This window comes from Mus pahari, chromosome 12 (assembly GCF_900095145.1).
Source record: "Mus pahari chromosome 12, PAHARI_EIJ_v1.1, whole genome shotgun sequence".
Taxonomy (NCBI): Eukaryota; Metazoa; Chordata; class Mammalia; order Rodentia; family Muridae; genus Mus; species Mus pahari.
The window spans coordinates 52,145,337-52,164,433 of record NC_034601.1 but is presented as its reverse complement, the minus strand read 5'-3'; the positions used below and the strand labels follow the sequence as shown (position 1 = coordinate 52,164,433).

At 38.1% G+C, this 19,097-nt stretch overlaps 1 protein-coding gene across 1 annotated transcript; it reads left to right on the top strand.

Annotated features, from left to right (window-relative positions):
- Nucleotides 1–7,480: 7,480 nt before the first annotated feature.
- Nucleotides 7,481–9,468, top strand: Gpr15 (G protein-coupled receptor 15). The gene is made up of 2 exons (XM_021210027.1): nucleotides 7,481–8,918; nucleotides 9,065–9,468. The coding sequence occupies exon 1, from the start codon at nucleotides 7,481–7,483 to the stop codon at nucleotides 8,561–8,563; it is 1,083 nt and encodes a 360-aa protein (XP_021065686.1). The 3' UTR covers nucleotides 8,564–8,918; nucleotides 9,065–9,468.
- The last annotated feature ends 9,629 nt before the right edge of the window (nucleotides 9,469–19,097 follow it).

Below are 19,097 nucleotides of genomic sequence, written 5' to 3'. Positions count from 1 at the left end.
AGGAGAATGATGCTTTCACCTTCCTATAGAATGCCCCCAAAATGCTCAGAATCCTGTTCAATCACAAACTTAGGGTCAACATGGAAGTGTGCCCTTGAGGTTTTGGCCACCCTGAAAGCCACAGAACAGAAGACCTCAACTTCCTTCTCAAGCACAGTCCCACAGACCACACATTCACATTTCTGAGTTATCTCTGCATCTTTGGTGTTTTCCAATTTTTATTTATGCTATGTTTTGTGGGTAAACCCAACAGATCTGTAATCAATTTTTAGAGTTAAATGTTTACTCCTAGTTTTTGCTGGGCTGTTCAGGATCAATAGCTAGTCTCATATTTATTATTAATAAACCAAGTACCAACCATCACAGATTATAGGATATAGCTTCAAACAGAGTTGAACTAGGCTTCTGGCTAAATTTGCTAAAGCTGACGTTTCTAGTTTTCAGAAGGAAAGTGTTGTAGCTATGGTGCACTGTAAATGAGCTCAGTAACAGAACATCTATATAGTTAGATAATGCTCTTTCCACAATAATTACCTTCCCTCCCAGGTTCCCTAATATTCTTAAATACAATTCTGCTTATTTAAAATGTTTACTGTTAACTTGTGTTAATCAAAATATAGCAACCTTGTATATTCCTCTTAAATATTTGTCCTAATTTTCTTATAAACTTTGGTGATCAGAAAGGAAAATAGAAATAATTTCTGAGTTCTAGCCAAAGGCTAAAAGTGTGATCAAAATTTCTTTGTATCTGTCTACTATAGAACAATGGCTAACCTTGATTCAGAAAAAAAAAAAAAGCAAATAAAAATTGCATCTTAAAATGACTGTGGGGCATTCACCAGAGAAGACTGCGCAGACATGGGTTTAAACCAATAAAAAGACTTTATTAGCAGGCTGCTGACTACCCTGGGTGTTCAGGATACCAGTGTATATCTGAGCTTTTCTCAGGGTAAGCTTTTCAGCACAAAAAAACATGTTCTAGAGTGGCATACTTCCTTCCGTTAACAAAAATATGTAGCCAGAAGAAGAACTACATAAGCTAAGAAGACAGCAAGATAGAGACTTTCCCAGAACTGTGGACTTTGATGGGCTAGGTGTTTGTTTCCAGGTGGTACATGCCGAGTTCTATGGCCTGCGTGGCCTTAATGGAGTCAGCTATGCTTAGGTCAGGGGCTAAGTTCTGGGCTCTCTGCCCCTTTTATTTATAAAATCCTATTAAGTGTCTCAAAGTGAAATAAATTATAGTTGTTTGATTCCTATTGCTTGTGAATGAGAATATAATAAATAACCATTTGGAGATGAGAAAGTTGAGTTAAAATTGTACTTTATTTTAAAAGGCTATGGGTCTTTCTGGGTCCAAGTGACCTCATTGGTTAAATAACTATTAAACCACTACTGAAGTCCTAAATTGTATGACTCATAATTCAATTGAAAAGATATAACTGTAACTTCAAATTACAGTTATCATAGATTTGGCAGCAGCAGATATTGAGGTATGCATAGTTGACATGTATTCAAGTTTATAGGTTTGTGAATTGCTTCTGACTTAACAAGATATATTAAGTTAAAACATTGATATAAAACAAAAAAGTATGCTATGTTAACTAGAGACATCTCTCTGTGTTAGATTATGTTGTGATGAAGTTGGTAGGGCTACTGTAGAACAGAAGCTGTCCCAGAGGATTGTGGAAAGTTCTTGTTGGTTAGAAATGGCTCCCAATCCAAGCATGATTCAGTCTAGACTTATAAGCATTTATTGGCTACCTACTGCAGCCAGACACTGTTGAATTGCTAGGGACACCAACATGAATAACGTTGTTACGCATAACATAAATGAATATCAGATCTATCTTTCATTTGTGTGAGTGTGCATATGTATGTGGGCATGCAGATGCATAATCACACTTATGGAGGGTAGAAGACAATCTGTGATAGTGGGATGTCTTCTTCCATGATGTGGATCCAGCGGATCAAAATCAGGCTTGGCAGCAGGCATTTTTTTACCCAGTGAGCCATCTGCCAACCCCAGATCTACTATTATAAAGAGGCCTAAAGCATGTTCTTCTAGAATGATAGCATAATTTATCCATGAGTAAATATGAGTTAGCAAGAAAATTAATAAGCTAAATGTGGGTTCACTGATAAGAGCAAATATATCCCTCCTAGTTTGGCATGCTATTTTAGTAAATTCTAAATTCTCCAAATAACTATAGGAATAAAATAAAAAAAAAAAAAAACCTCTTAGAGTCTGAACTGTTTCCTTAAAGTTAACTATTAAAATGATTGCATATTTTATTATATTCATATAGCAAGTGAACAAGAGAATATTTTTAACATAAATAATCACATGTCTGTAAGCACAAAGAGAAACAGTTTGCTTCATGCTCTTTGCCATTTATCCTGGGACCTGTTAGCAGAACACACATCAGTTGAAGGCCTTATATTCAAGATGGCTTGGTACCTTACTTTTGTTTATAATCTGATGACATATCAATCTTGTCAGCTTTGGGGGGGGGGGGTGGAGGCAGAGTTGATGAGTGGAAAGAAGCCAGTCATTTAATCCCAATGCCAGAAGTTAGAAACTAACTGGATTGGTTCTTTTCTTACAAAATGCGTAACACTTCAGAGTTGGTGGCTACAGACTGCAGTTATAGCCATATAATTGGGTAGTAGACTTAACCAAGAAAATGTCTCAATGGAATAAATCTACCGTCTTCTTGTTCAACATCTTATACATTTCTGAATATATTTTAGGAATTAAACAAAGTAGAGAACAGAGATTTTTTTAAACATCCCTAAAATGTGAACTGTAGGCTAAAAGCATTTCAGCTTTTGACATACCTTTAAACCCCCAAAAAGTAGCCAACATAATTACAAAGCACAGCATATCGTGGTGGTTATTTTACGCAAATAAGCATAGTAGTTCTAAACTTTTGTGTGTTAAATATAGCACTCTAGGCTGCTGAGTCCATAAATCTAGACAGGGTTGAAGAATCTATAATTAGTAGATAGCATATGTAACTCTAATGTGAGCAGTGGGCCTTGGCATGCACAAGTTCAACACTGAAGCTTTGAAAGTTCAAAAGGACTATTTTCAGAATAGTCTGTTTTCGACTTAAGAACTACAGGAGGCAGAGGAACAGAGGGGCACAGGGGCAAAGGAAGGCAGATTACTGAGACTTTGAGACCAGCTTGGTGTGTATAGTAAGACCCTCTCTCAAACAGAATAACAAATTAAAAAAAATAAAGATTCAATAGAATCATTTCTGGCAAGGATTGTAAAGAAAAACGTCAGTATTTTGCTGTTTTGTTTTGTTGGATTTTGGGTTGTTTGTTTTAGATAAATCAGTCCTCAAAGGGTACACTGATTCAGTTATCAGTCCTTACATCCTTCTTTTTCTTTTTGAGGGAACCTTGTCTACATTGCCTTTTCCCATGTTAATGGACTCACTGATGCTTTTGAGTTTGAACTATGTTCCACTGTTGTTTGTTTGTTTTTTTTTTAATCATTAGTATCTACATGTGTATTTCAAAGGACATTCAAAGTGCTAAACATGACCCTTGCACTCAGGTTTCTTGGAACTTCCCTATTTTATAGCCAGCCTTTACTGTGGGTTTTCTTTTATGCCAACATTGTATTCTGAGTTACTAAAATCCCTGAATCATCATTATCTTAAGACAGCCCATAGGTTTCCTAATGTAGGTGTGGAGATACTATCAGCCCACCATGGATATTCTCGTCATGAAGAAGGCTCAGTCTCATATTCTCACCAAGAGTTACCTCAGGTTGCCACATAGGCTAAAGTGAGTCGCCTTATCTGTAACTGCTTCAAGAGTTTGCTGTAAATGTCAGATTCATTAGATAAGGTTTACACCACCAAGTCAGCAACTTCAGAAGCTTGAAAACAAAAATTTAGACCTACAGAGATTAAATAAAATTGTAAATATTTATCAATTTTCTTTTCTTCTTGTTGTTGTTGTTGTTCTTCTTCTTCCTCCTCTTCTTCTTCTCCTCCTCCTCCTCCTCCTTCTCCTCCTCCTCCTCCTCCTCTTCCTCATCCTCCTCCTTTGAAGACTGAGTCTTTCTGTGTAGTCCACCATGTCCTGGAACTCACTGTATAGACTATTCTGGCCTTGAATTCACAAAAATCAACCCATCTCTACAGCCTGGGTACTGAGTATAAGCTTCCATACCTGGCTAGCCATTCCATTTTCTTTTCTTTTCTTTTCTTTTCTTTTTTTTAAGATTTATTTACTTATTTTATGTATATGAGTACACTGTAGCTGTCTTCAGACACACCAAAAGAGGGCATCAGATCCTATTACAGTTGTTTGTGAGCCACCATGTGGATGCTGGGAATTGAACTCGGGATCTCGGGAAGAGTACTCAGTGCTGAGCCATGTCTCCATCCCCTAGCAATTGTATTTTCATCTACAGGTATGCAGTCTAGTAAATTCAGGTTATCATGCTTGGTAGCAGATCCCTCCAAGCAGCTGACCCATCTCACTGGTGACAAGAAATGTTCTTGACACATATCTAAGAACTAAAAACTCTTAGCGCCCAAGGGGACTGCATGAATCTCCCTGGAAAGGGGAAATAGAATAATAGATCTTGTGGGTGGACTAGAGGTGGGTGGGAATAGGAACAGGAGGGATCAGGTAGAGGAAGAATAGAGGAAGAGAGTACTGGGAGAGATGACTAGAATTGAGGGTGGGGCATTTCAGGGCAAGGTTGAAACCTAGCACTATGGAAACTTCCAGGAATCTATGAGGGTGACCTTCGCTAAGACTCCTAGTAATGGGGGAAGTGGAGCCTGAATCAACCATCTTCTGTAACCAAGCAAGGTTTCCAGTAGAGGAATTGAGATACCAACCCAGCCACAAAACTTTCAACCTACAATTTGTCCTGCCTGTGGCGAGATGTGCTGGGGTAAAGGTGGTACAGAATTTATGGGGGGGGGGGCAACTAATGACTGGTCTGACTTGAGACCCATGCCATGAGAGGGAGCACACACCTGACACCCCCTGGAGGACCATGAGCCAGAGGCCGGATAGTTCAGAGGCCTAGAATAGAACCAAAAATCAGAGGTTGGGGGAGATGAAATGACCCTTAATACTCTGCATACTTGTAGACCAGAGCCTTTCATGACTGTCATCAGAAAGCCTTCATCCAGTCTGATGGTAACAAGTGCAGAGACCTATAGCCAAACATTAGGCAGAGCGCAGGGAATCCTGCAGAAGAGAAGGAGGAGGAATTGGAGCCAGAGGGGTCAAAAAACACCAAAATATTCAACTAAGCAGGGCTCTTAGGGACTTAGACTGACCCAGCAGTCAGGGAGCCTATGTAAGTCTGACTTATGTCCTCTGCCTGTATGTTATGGTTGTGTACCTTGGTCTTCTTGTGCGACTCCTATCAGTGGGATCTGGGACTGTATCTGACTCTTTTGCCTGCCTTTGGGAGTCTTTTCCTCCTAGTGGGTTGCCATGTTCAGCCTTAACATGAGGGGAAGTGCCTAGTCTTATTGCAACTTGATAAACATGTTTGGTTGATATCCTTGGAAGCCCTGCCCTTTTCTGAAGGAAAAAGGCGGAGTGGATCTGGGAGCGAGGGAGGGAAGCAGGGACTAGAAAAAGAGGATGGAAGAGACACACGGCATTAGGATGTAATATATGAGAGAAGAATAAATTTTAAAAAATCCTTAGCCCAAATAAGCCTTTTGTTGTCAAATGCACAGTAACTTCTGACTGAACCAGTTTAGTGTTACAACTAAGGCACAATGAAAGAATATTTCTGTGATTAGTCCTTCAACATATGCACATATAGATACAGTGTCTAAACATTCCATTTTAAACCACTACTCTTTTCCATGTAAATATTGTCCTACTTCGAAATATTGGGGGGGGGGAATGAATTATTCTCTTAAATAAGTTTACCCAGTGGGAAGGATTTCTGTCCCAGAAATGTCAAACTGTTAATTAGTTTCTCTGAACTGCAGCCTATATTTAGTGAAGACTATACCCTCCGTGATGTGAATGAACATTACAGAACAGTTGGGGACAAAAGGGAAGGCAAATCATCCTACAGATCAACCCCTGTTGTTGTCTTGCTCCGGAAGAGACAAGTCTCCACCCTTCCCTGATTGTCCTTCTCTGCTGTAGAGATGACCTTAGACCACAAGGAGGGAGAGCCAATTGCTGTCTTCAGCATACCAGTTATTGAAGAAGTTAAGTTTCAGTAGAAAGGATTTTAAATATATAATTTTAATATATAGATGATATATGTAGTTATATTTCCATCTGTCAGCATCTCTTCTTATGGACAATAGTGACTACTGTCAAAACTGACATTTTGAGCATTAAATGAGATGGATAGGAGGAGGAGAGGAAAGAAGACACACGCAAGAGACCCCTTGGGCCATGAAGAATTGAAGTTAATGAAATAAATTTCAAAAGTTGCTATATTTTACTATAGTCTTTATGTATGAGAAGTACACATGAAAATGTGCACTGGAAGGCCTTTAATTTTAGTTTGTTTCCCAAATATTTTATTTTACTGAAATTCTAGGGCTAGCATCTCTCATATGAAGGTACTTGCTGTGGTATTTACACCTGTTGCCATGTCACTGATGTGAGGAGACACTTAATGAGAAATGATAGGTCAAAACCTAAAATAACATATGTTGGTCGCAATAGCAAACACTTCCCCACCCCACCCCCAGTCCTGGATAAGATGATGCAGAACGGTCTTAAGTTGAAGGTTTCTCTGGATAGAAGCAGTGCAGTACAGAGAGCAAAGATAATCCAATGTCTGAGTACCATAGCAGGTGAAGGTAAAAACAGCACCTAGTGTTTTTAAATCATCTTTCATTAGTTATAGAATTGCAAATTGCAAATGAAGATGCTCTGTTTTTCTCCCAATATATATGTATGTATGCATCTCATGGTATGTATATATGTGTATCAATACTGTGAGGAAGCAGAGTATCTTCATTAGCAATTTGCAATTCTATAATAACCATATCTTAAAGGTGACAGAAAAGGCTAGAGTCAAGTAATTCAGTGTTAAAAAACAAAACAAACAAACAAAAAACCTTGATTTTTAAAAGAAGTGAAAATGAAAATGTTGATTCAATATTTTGTTAATTTTCTGAATGTAAGAAAACAAATCAAACATCTTGAATAAAGAAATTTTTTAAAAAATTAAAAAAAAAAAACACCTAAGTTTCACAGGCGAGTAGAAAGAAAGAAAACCACAACCACAGCCAATACCAATCACAGGGTGCTTCTGTGGGCCTTCAGAAGACTGGCAGTAACTACACTTGAATCTGTTTTCATGTTCATCCAAGACTTGAAAGAGTGGGGGAGACGGAAAGAACAGTGACTGCAAGAAAGGGTGTACATCAAGAAACTCCCTTGGTTTCTCAAGTTCATAAGACACAGGGTAAGGACACTTACCAGATTCAGCGTCGCGCCTTCAGTGATGGAACCAGCAACAGCCCTGCTGATTGTGGATTACTATGACTACACAAGCCCAGATCCTTCTATCATGGAGACTCCCTCCCACCTGTCCTACACATCTGTCTTCCTCCCTATCTTTTACACAGTTGTGTTCCTGACTGGAGTGTTGGGGAATTTCATCCTCATGTTCGCTCTGCATTTCAAACGCGGCAATCGAAGATTGATCGACATCTTTATCATCAACCTGGCTGCCTCTGACTTCATTTTCCTTGTCACCGTGCCTCTTTGGATGGATAAGGAAGCCTCTCTAGGACTATGGAGGACTGGCTCTCTCCTGTGCAAAGGCAGCTCCTATGTGATCTCAGTGAACATGCACTGCAGTGTCTTCTTGCTCACGTGCATGAGCATGGACCGTTACCTGGCTATCATACACCCAGCCTTAGCCAAGAGGTTGAGAAGGAGAAGCTCTGCATATGCAGTGTGTGCCGTCGTCTGGATCATCTCATGCCTCCTGGGGTTGCCCACTCTGCTGTCCAGAGAGCTCACTCACATTGAAGGCAAACCATACTGTGCAGAGAAGAAACCCACGTCTTTAAAACTGATGTGGGGCCTGGTAGCCTTGATTACCACCTTTTTCGTCCCCCTCCTGAGCATTGTGACCTGCTACTGTTGCATCACAAGGAGGCTGTGTGCACATTACCAGCAGTCGGGAAAGCATAACAAGAAACTAAGGAAGTCCATAAAGATCGTCATTATTGCAGTGGCAGCCTTCACCATCTCCTGGGTACCCTTCAACACTTTCAAGCTCCTAGCCATTGTTTCGGGGTTCCAGCCAGAAGGCCATTTCCACTCCGAGGCTTTGCAGCTGGCCATGAATGTGACTGGGCCCTTGGCCTTTGCCAGCAGCAGTGTCAACCCTCTCATTTACTATGTCTTTGACAGCTATATTCGCCGGGCCATTGTACGTCGTCTGTGCCCTTGTCTGAAGACCCTCGACTTTGGGAGCAGCTCTGAGACATCAGACAGTCACCTCACGAAGGCTCTTTCCAACTTCATTCATGCAGAGGATTTTGTCAGGCGGAGGAAGAGGTCCGTGTCACTCTAAAAGGAGCTGTGGCATTTCAAACTCTGGTGGCACTCTTAGGAAGCCGGGGTTTGTCCGAAGCAGAGAAAGAGAAGAACATTAAAGATGAAATTAAATATTGATTCATAAATCCAAGGAAGTGTTGGCTTTTTTTTTTAAAGCCTCTCTGAAGAGCTCTTGTGCTGCGGATCTAATCAGGCCATATGCAGTGTGTTTGCCTTAAAGGTCTTACTTGGTAATCCAGCCAACCAGACAAAATACAAACTCCACTGACCTTGAACTCAAAGGCTGTTTTCTTCAAGCATGCATTTGGGCCTTTCAAGACCATCCGCTGTGTCGTGCTGGGCTGTATTTGGAAGAGATACATTTTGATCTGGTAAGAAGTGTAGTGGGAGGCTGGATAGCAAAAGCAAAAATACTTCTACTCTGTAACTCACTGTCCCTAAGTTACTGAGATTGACTCTGGTCCCAGTTAACAATCTGTCTGGTCAATCTTCCTTTCTGCCCTGCATTGGCTTTCAGACCATAGCTTTGGACTGGGGAAAACAAAAGAAAGAAAATCCATATGAGGAGAAAGCCACTGTGCATTGTGCTTATGAACCAAGAGTCACCCCATCGCCTGATCTGAAATGTATTCGCAGGTATTCACTGCTTAAGGTTTGACCTTTGCCCTGTGAGAAACACTGATAACAACAATTCAGCTTATCATGTGCTATGGTAACTGCTCTTTAAAAAGATTTTAATGCGCTGTTTGTTTTCATTGCCTTTATAAATTGGAATTTGACTGTATTGTAATTACATGTTTTGAATCACCTATCATCTAGTTATCAAAGGAAAATGTTATTACTAATGTAATTGGAGCCGGGGAAGCTTGGGCCCACCCCCATGCCGATGATCACTTAAGGTTCTAATTAAAATGTTACTGTACACATTCTTTTAACAATTCCTTTGCTTGGTGTATATAATTTCAAGATGATGTGGGATGCTCTGTATCCAGCTGAAATAAAAGATCAGAGAAGTGGTGCTAGTGTATTACACATGCTTTCAGTCTCCAGATCCTTGCTGAGTCTCCTTACCTAGTGCAACACGCACTGAATCAACTTGTGCCCATATTTAAAGCAGAACAGCACAGCAGTCCAGTGGGCTATTCTAAGCTTGGGCTTTGAGTTAAGAAAAAGTGGGGTTTTATTTCCATTGTTGACCCAAACAAAGTGCCTTTTTATTGATAGGCTTAGAACTAAGAAAATACAGATTATTTTCGGAGACTAGCTTACTTAATTTCCTCCCAAGTACCTTTCACAGTAAAAAAACAAACAAACCTCAAATATTGTTTTTTTCCTATATTGAACCTATTTTTGAGGCTGAAAGTACAAGTTTTAGTTTGACAAATTATTTATTTTGCTACACTGTTACTAAATAAAACATTACATTGTATAAGAATTCTTCATATTAAAATATTAATTTTAATAACATTAATACCAGTACCAAATATAGTAGCAGCTATTTAATAGATTGTTGTGTTTATAGAAAGAAGATGTGTCAACTGTAGTTAAAAAGGTTTTCTGAAAACTTCAAAATTGAATACAAAATAGTTAAACAGTTCTTTAAAGCTTGAGTAAAAGCAGAATACAGAACATCGAAGACACATTTTTATTGCACAGAACAGTGAAACACCTTATTAACCGTGGAAGTTACTGCTTTTGAGAAATGCTTCTAAAAATTAAGCAGAGATAGTCATTCAAAATGAGAAAGCCTGGGACATTCCTTTAAGCATTGCCATGATAATATCAGGTTTTAACTATTCTTAGGACCAATCAAATCAAACAACACACATTGCCAAGAATTTTCAGAAAATAAATCTGACACCCTAACACATTATATCTTTCCGGTTACACCCAAAGTTAATGAAATAAGATAAAAGTAATAATCTAAAGGAAAATATAGTAAGGCTGCTGTTTTCATTTACTTTAAGCTATTCTGTCTTTAACAGCAAGGCCAACAGTATACCAGTGTCCAAAGCATTTCTACAGTAGTTTTCTTGAATTTATCCCCCAAGAAGCCCTCCATTAAAAGCTGGTAAGGTGTTGCCTTATAATCAATGGTTAGATTTCAAATAAATGTAATGAAGACTGCATGGTCCCAGGAATACATCTAAAGATTCATACTAACCTGATGCTTCTTGAGATATGTGTATCCACTCTGCCAAGCCAAATCACCTCTGTGCTGACCATAATAGTAAGGGCCATGAGAGAAGACCCTGTGCATGACTGAGAGCAAGTTGTCACTGGGGTCACAAGTTAATTTCTTTTTTAAAACTGCAGATAGCACAATATGTGGTGATGGGCAGAAGAAATCTTGTCCTGTGATTCATCTCAAGCCCTCAAATCACTCTCCATTCACGCTGGCAATCTCAGAAGTGAGAAATGAGTCGCCTGCTTTGTCTGGCCTCATAAAAGAGTAAGCCTCGGTTTTTCTACAGAGCTCATTCACAAAAGCCAAGCAATTCTAAAATAACTGGAAGTTTATTTTAAAAAGCCATGTCATTGGTGTAGCCTGCTAACAGGACGATGGCTGAAGCCTTGTCAGAGAGACCCAGAGCATCATTGAAACCACTGAACTATTTGCATTATCACCTGCCTGCTTTAAGTCAACCTTTTTTTAATTTTTCTTTATTGAAGAAAAAGTAATTATGGCTAGAATTTACATAGACTTGTCCAGGAAAAAAAGAGTCTGTGGATATTACAATTTTATTTTACATATGTAAAAAAGAAAAATTCTACCTACATTAGAATGAATTGCCTACATTGTTTCTGGTTATTTTAGTCATTTCCATAATAAAGCTGTATTTCATAGCCAAATTGGTAAATGAAAATCATGTCCTAAAAGGTTATAGCACACTCCCCCAACAACAGCAACAAAAAGAACCCTACTTTAAATGTCTAGTATACCAAACAATTAATATCAGTTCTTAGTACAAAGTAAACTACCAGTTCTGAGAGTCTATTTGATATATATAGTAAGTAAGCACAAAGTTTCTAAGTCTTAAACATACTTTAAAATTAACATGGGATTTTGTTGATCTTGTTATTATTTGTTTATTTTTGGTTTTCCAAGACAGGGTTTCTCTGGCTGTCCAGGAAATATAGCTGTGTAGCCTGAATGCTGGGATTAAAGGCCTGCACCACCACTGCCCAGTCATGGAACTTTTTTTTTTTTAAGTTGGCTCCACGTGAGTAAGTAGAAATGCATCCAGTTAGACAAGCATTCATTCAGAAGACATGCAATACAATGTTGACCTTACCCTTATGATTTCTTAAATGTCTTTAAGTGATGCTGATGATCTAACAGTCCTTGATTATTTCCACTCCTTTCTAATTAGGAAGGTTTAATAATTAGTTGATCCCCTATCACTCCCTTCTAGTAATTACTCTTCATCAATAATACTTTATACTTCTTAACACTGATAGGAAATTTAACACTTTTACTATTGTTTATCAATTCTTTTTTTTTAAATGTTACTTTTTGCTCAACACCCATTCAAAGGAAAGTGTAAAATGTTCTTCCTAGCATATTGAGATCTATGTTTCCTGAAAGCATTATGTATAAGGCACAAGATATAAGCTATTTGTATATCAAATAAAATTTTATGTATAAAAAATGATACAGCACTAAAGACCATTTCAAAAAGAAACTCTGTTAGTGCTCTGCAAACTCACCTTTGCTCTGTCCCTTATAAAGTCCAGATCATCTGTAATTAATGACTATAGATTTTAAAATTTTTTACATGTTCTTGAATGTGTTAATTCCAGAATAACATAATCAACTCCATAAAAAGTGAATGAAATGTAAGAATTAGAATATGTTTGGATTATAGAAAATGAGATGTTGGTGCTCGGTGTGTGGTCTCACTCAACTTCAGTGACTCATTTCTCATTATGATGAATAAGTGGGTGGTCTGAATTTATGGTTTTTATGCTTTAGATCTGTAGGGTTCTTTGAAAACAATCAAATATACACACTAAACACATAGTGTTAACCATACACAATGTATTGTCACAGTTGTTGAATCTCCTTGCTGTATGTATGCCAACAAACTGCAAGTACTCACTGTTGACAAAGCCATTTTCTAAAGTGCAGTCACAGACAATTATCATCTATTAAATTTTGTTACTATGATTAAATATCTTACTGTGTTTTCTCAGAACACATAAATCTTTCAGCTTTTACCAGTATTCTAGATTAATTACCTGAACTAAATGCAACCATTCTCTATTTCCTTGCTTAAATATGGAGTACAGAGGGGCTGTAAAAACAAAGAAAAGAACATGGCAAATGCAAAATACAAAGTGGCTTGTGTATATGCGTCAATGCTTGCATGACAAACACAAATGGATTAAGGTGCCTGGTAAGAGTTTAAATAAATAGGTTCTCCTCAATCTATTTTACCAATCATTCATATGTCTATTCTCCCCCATCATCTATCTAGGACTTTATTAGACTGTAGCATGTGAAGATGCCAAAGTAGAACTTGTTTCTTCAAGAAGTTTACCACAAAGTTGATTTTTTTTTAATAGTCAAAGAATGAAAAACTAATACTCAAAAAGAGCCTCACATTTAAGAAGATTACAAGGCAAATACATTTCTTTGGTCTTTTCTGACGCTGAGAAAAAACATACATTTGCTTATTCTGTATAGCAGTCACTGCTTACTGCTTCAGATGATAATAAGACAGCTATAGTCACCTCCTAAGTTGTGGTCAATCCCTCAAGGAAATGTTTACGGTGGCATTTCCAGGAAAAGGGCTGCCTCTGTTCTCAAAAATTGTTTTAGGTTCTATAGATTATTTTAGTAGATTGTTCACACAAAGAAGAATCCTGACCAACATTAGACTTCAATTTACTTTGAAAGGACAAACTGAAGAGGCATGCAAAGCAAAGCAGATGTGTCTGAAGAACTTTCCAGATTTCCTGATGGGGTGAGATGCCCTCTCACTTGCCCTCAATCTCCAGCAAAAGCAAAACTAACAGCTCGGGTAGAGAAGTGGTAAATGAGAAGCAGAACTCTGCCTGCAGTTTCACTTTTGAAGCAAAAATACAAATTCACAGGGCTTGAAGGCAGATGGAAAAGCCTACTCCATTTGTAATGGAAAAGGTTCTTGAAATACAGACCTGACTCCTGCATTGGTAACCTAGCCTAAAATCAGAAAAAATTAGTCAAGAATTGAAAGAGTCCCTGTAGAGCTGCCCAATGTATGCGGCTCGAAGGATTTAAAGTCAAAGCCATTTCATTCCTGTAATCAAAACAAAACATACTGGTGATAGTCTTGTGAAAAATACATAAATATTTAAAGATGACTGTAGTAATGTAACGAAACAGTTTTACAGGTAAAAATCTTGTAAAGCTGACAACTATTTAGACATTAAATACTGTTTGGCCAGGAATAGACCTGTGCAATACAAAGGAGGATTACTAAGGATTGCTTGAATAAGCTTTCTAAATGCAATTTAGAAATATATCAAGAGCAATTCCACTTCTAGGATTTGACCCTGGGGAACAAATGTGGGCAGTGCCATGCATGGACATGCACAAGGAAGTCTCTCCTTGTATTTTTATCGCATCATTGCTTGGGGAAGAAGGACTTTTATGTCCAGGATTAACCAAGCAAGGACCATGTAGACACCCTCACTATCAATTACTATGCAGTCATTAGAAACTATTCTGAGACCGTTGTCATTTTCAGGGGCCCGGTATCATATCAAACAATACCTGATTTCTTAAAAGCAACCATTTGCGAACTATTATGTATTTAAAATCTTTAAAGGTAGTTGTTAACCTGAAGTTCAAGCATCCTTTCATTTTGCATTAGTACACTTAGTTATCAAACCTTAAATTTTTCTGTCTATCTCCCAGAAGGGGAGAGAGTTCCCTCTAGTCCTGTATCATGAGTCGGGTCTGGAGTACTGGCCTAGCATTTGAAAATCTCATTTCTTTCTTTGTTCTACATGTAACACTCAGCTACAACTAAACCAGAATATTATCTACTAAAATTAAAATGAAGAAATTTTTACAACTATTTCAAATATTAAAAATTCATGTTTTCATTTATTTATTGATTTTGTTTGCTTCTGACAAATTAGACTCATGAAAGGTAAGGTGTATGCTTCATTATACATAATTTTTAAATTATCTGAAGTTTCTTGGCCATTCTAGCTATCATACGGTTAAATGGATGATTCAGTAAACTTCCCTTGATTCCCATTCAAATCTTTCTCTATATTATAGATTTATTATTCAGTGGAATACTTTTCTAGATGTTAAGTTCACTATGACTGTAGGCAAAAATAGTAATACCCAGTCACCATGTGATAGAGTAGTGCTTCCAGCTATGATTGGGGTATTGTAAATTTTTCCACAAGCTCCAGGCCTAGATTCAACATTTAATGTTGCACAACTTTTGAGGGTGGGATGTTATAAATAAGGCAAATTTCATAAAGGCTCTAAGAAACACTATACTGGAAAATAATCACTTGCTTAGTATTCCTTTAAGAAGGCAGAGAAAATTTTAATAATAATATTTTAAATTTTCTACTGAATATATTTATCATTTAACTCTAGTGACCCTGGTCAACATGTATTTGAAAACTACTTACACCTGTGAACCTATGATTTCCCTCAGAAATTCCAATAAGGTTGTATCTGGTTAGCACAAATGTATCTATACTCATGGTTAAGTCATAATCATATACAAAGATGAAAAGAAATGCCTAAGGATCTCCTGAGCCATGGCTATGAGGTGGAAGCAAGCAAGAGTTTCTTTCTCCAAAGGTCAACAGACTCTCTTGGTTTTGATGACAACGTGCAAAATAATCTATAAACATAAACCTTCAAATGGTTGAAATGTTCCATCAAACAGATTTTTTAAAAAGCATTGTAAATACTCCAAACATTTATGTCAACACATAAAAAATTAAAACAATCTTCTTCTCTCCCGCCTTTAATTGTGGTGCCTACCAACCTGCCCCCTGGAATAATAAACTCTAATTTGCATTGTGTAGGGAAGAGAGAACAAAGAAATATCTAGGAGGTGGGATCATTGTTGCAGGAGTTTTTTGTTTTGTTTTGTTTTGTTTATTCTAACCCCTGTTCCATGTGTTTTGTATGCTAGACACATCAGGGACTAAAAATAAAGTAGAGAATTTCCCTAAATGTTAACTATTAAAAGTTCATATTTCAAGTTTTTTATTGATGTTTGGTGAAGCAAAACCTAAAAAGGCTGTGTAGAGGTGTTAATAAATCTTAGTATAAGCAGGAGAAATCCTTGGGGGTTAGGGGCTGGGAGAATCCACGTACCATGGAGGACCTTTGACCTGGAAGGAGAGAGTTAAAATATCTATAGCCCCTTCCCTCTCCCTTCACTTTGTATGACCCTGCCAAACGCAATCAGTGTTAATGAATCAATTCACCCACTGGAACATCTTCAGACAAAGAAATACCTTTGTTTAACCCTAATTTTTCTGAAACTATTTCAGATTTTGTGCTTATCTTCTCTCTCTTGAGGTCAAAACAACATTAGTGGTTTTTGAGATGTCAAATGAATATTTTTTTCTCTCCCTCATTCTATATGCAAAACATAGAAAATGAAAAACCAGAAACCGCCTATGTGCTTAGGAACAACAGTTTAAAAATCTGTGTCAAGCTCCAACTAAACTCAGTTGTAGTTAAAGTGCCAAATTTCAAATGGAAATTTGGTTCTGTGCATTTTAAGTAGCATAAGGACTATTGATTCTAGAACAGGCATGTCCTAAATGTGCATTATAGATAGAACAAAAGCTCATTTATATAAAATGTTACAGATTACAGCACAAACATTTTTCTCAGGGGAATAGTTAAGACTAACTCAACTCACTCATTTTTCAAGTAAGAAGACTAAGAGAAATAAAGAATATACTCAAGAATCCAAATTTCATGTTTCTTCTAAAGCTAGAACCATGGATATGATTGATAACAAAGGTGTTTATAGCGCTGACATTTAGTTTGTATGGTTGGTAAAGCCACAGAGCTGAGTGTTCTGTGTGCCCCACCCAACCATGACCTTGCACCTGCTCTTGTCATTCTTCTATCTCTCCACATCGAGTAGCTAGGGAGTTAACTCCTAAAGTAAGAGAGACCTTAGAGATCCAGGCTCCTGCACTGAGAATTGTGTCCTTTGTGTCTGGCTGTTCTCTACAAGGATGGAAATTCATAGTCTGGTGGTATCAGCCCTGCTGCCATTGGTAATGAAAGTTCAAGTCTCTAGCTCTAAAGACCATTGATGGGAGTGCCCATACCCATTCTCACACTTTCTATTTTATGCCAATAGGTTAAGGAATTGAGGACTCTCACCCTCAGGCAATTACTTTCCATTGTTGCTAGTGCGCTTCAGTAAAACTTAACTCTCACTCACACCATAAAACTTTGGTAGACTTCTGGTCCTCCATGTTCCTATACTATAGCCACAGTTACCACAGGACAAGAAAGGTAAAGGCCATCAGGCTGTTTGAGAGGCCAATTTCTCTTATTCCCTCCCACTGCACCACACTGAAACATGTAGCCCCCTTGCTGACCACAAAGGAACTGATCTTAACGTTTACACGGTTCCCTGTAACGAAGAAGAAAAAAAGAAATACTAATCAACTCAGACTAGAAACTCTGAGCCATTGCTGGCATGGCTGAGCCTGCAGGTAAATCCATTCCAAAGTCCTTCCTGTATCTATACTTCCCAAGGAAATGAACTTGAAAACACTTGCTAGAGCATATTTATTTTAACTTTTTTCACTTGAAATCACGGGACCTAGTTCACACTAGCTCCTCAGGAGGTCTGACAGCACCGCCTATAGTTAGTTGTACCACAAAGTACAAGTTTCCCATATTTGTCCCTAACGGCACAAATTCAAAGAAAAGGCAGTAGTCGTGGTTCTGGGAAAGGACTATTCAGTAAACCAAGTTAAAGGGGAGATTGGGATTATTTAACAAAATTGTACTCATTTAAAAAAAATCATTCCTATTTAATCCTTTAAGGACATATTCAGTAGGCCAGTGTTCCTATATAGATCCATTGGCTTGTGCTTGTTAATGTGCTTTGAACCAGAAAACACGGTGTCATTTGAAAAGTTACAGAGCAACTCATGTGCTTTCCCACCCCTCACTGATCAGCTGCTCAGGAAAAAGGAGAGTATTATCCAGTTAGCAAATTTAGTAAATTGAAATAGAGGATATATACATATATATGAATTTTAAATCAATAACAAATAACATTCCAGTATAAATATAACCCAATGGTTGCTTGGGAGATACTTAATGACAAGGTGAGTTTATTACTCATCTGAGACTCGAATTTAGCTGAGTGCTGTGTTTTATGTGACCATGCTGTGTGAGGATAACAAGGGAAGAGAAGGGAGTCAGTTCATTGTCTTAACTGTGCTGAGTGGCTTTATGTTCTTTTGAACATAGTAAAGAGCAAAGGTAGACGCACAGGGCTACTGCAGGATTTGGAGCACTGCAACAAACAGATCACTCCACATCAGCTCGCAAGCCCTCAATAGTGCTCCTCATTTTCCTAGGGTGTTCACACTTCTTCAGCCAAGAAGCTCTATCCCACTCACCTCTCCCTATAGCCCACCCATTGCCCCTGGGAGTGAAACAGGCCCTCTTCAGTTACGAAGTCCAGCCTTGATCTAAAGTGCAATTGAGTAGCTTTCTCATGCCCAGTATCCCTGGCAACACACTGATCTCCCCAGTCACCACCCTGAAGCACCTGCCTACTGAGCTTCACATAGAAAGCAGTGCCTTTCTCCAGTGGGAAAGGCTAGGCTGCCATAGCAAAGGCACATCCATCCCCTAGGGCTCTCAGCAAACCTTCCTGTGTTCTCTGTAAGGCTCCAAGCATCATGGAATATGTTCCCAGGAGTTATACTTGCTCATCTGCATACTGTGATTTTATTTTCAACCCACATGGGGATCTTGCATTTATTTTATCTGGATGTCTACTTGAAATTTCAGTTTCACATTCTGTTATATAGGTTTCTTTTCTGGGAAAATTCTCACAACTTTTAATATAGCATGACTAAAGTAAAACCTGGAGGAGGGAATGAACCACATTCCTTGGAGGACTGTCTCCTGTATGGGCTCAATCAACCCCGGGATATTTATTAACAATACCTTCGCTATTTAAAAAGGCAAGGAATTTTTGGGGGGGGGGGCTGGATTGTTAGAGGATTCTTGATGAACCACAATTATTAAAAAAAAAAAAAACCTTTAAAAGTCTTGTATGAACTAAAAGCTTTTCTTATTCTATTCTTCCAGCTATCTTGTCTTATTAACAACTTTACTTCTCTAGGTTTATGTGTTTTGGTGAAGAACACATATGAGACTTTAATGTTTTATATGTAAAATAGGAAGAAATTGGACACAACTGATCAAGTCATTAGGAGGAATGTATAGATGCTGCAATGACTTTATACCAAAGACTGGTTTTAAGAATTAAAAGAACTCTTGATTATAGTGACAAAGGGAAGAT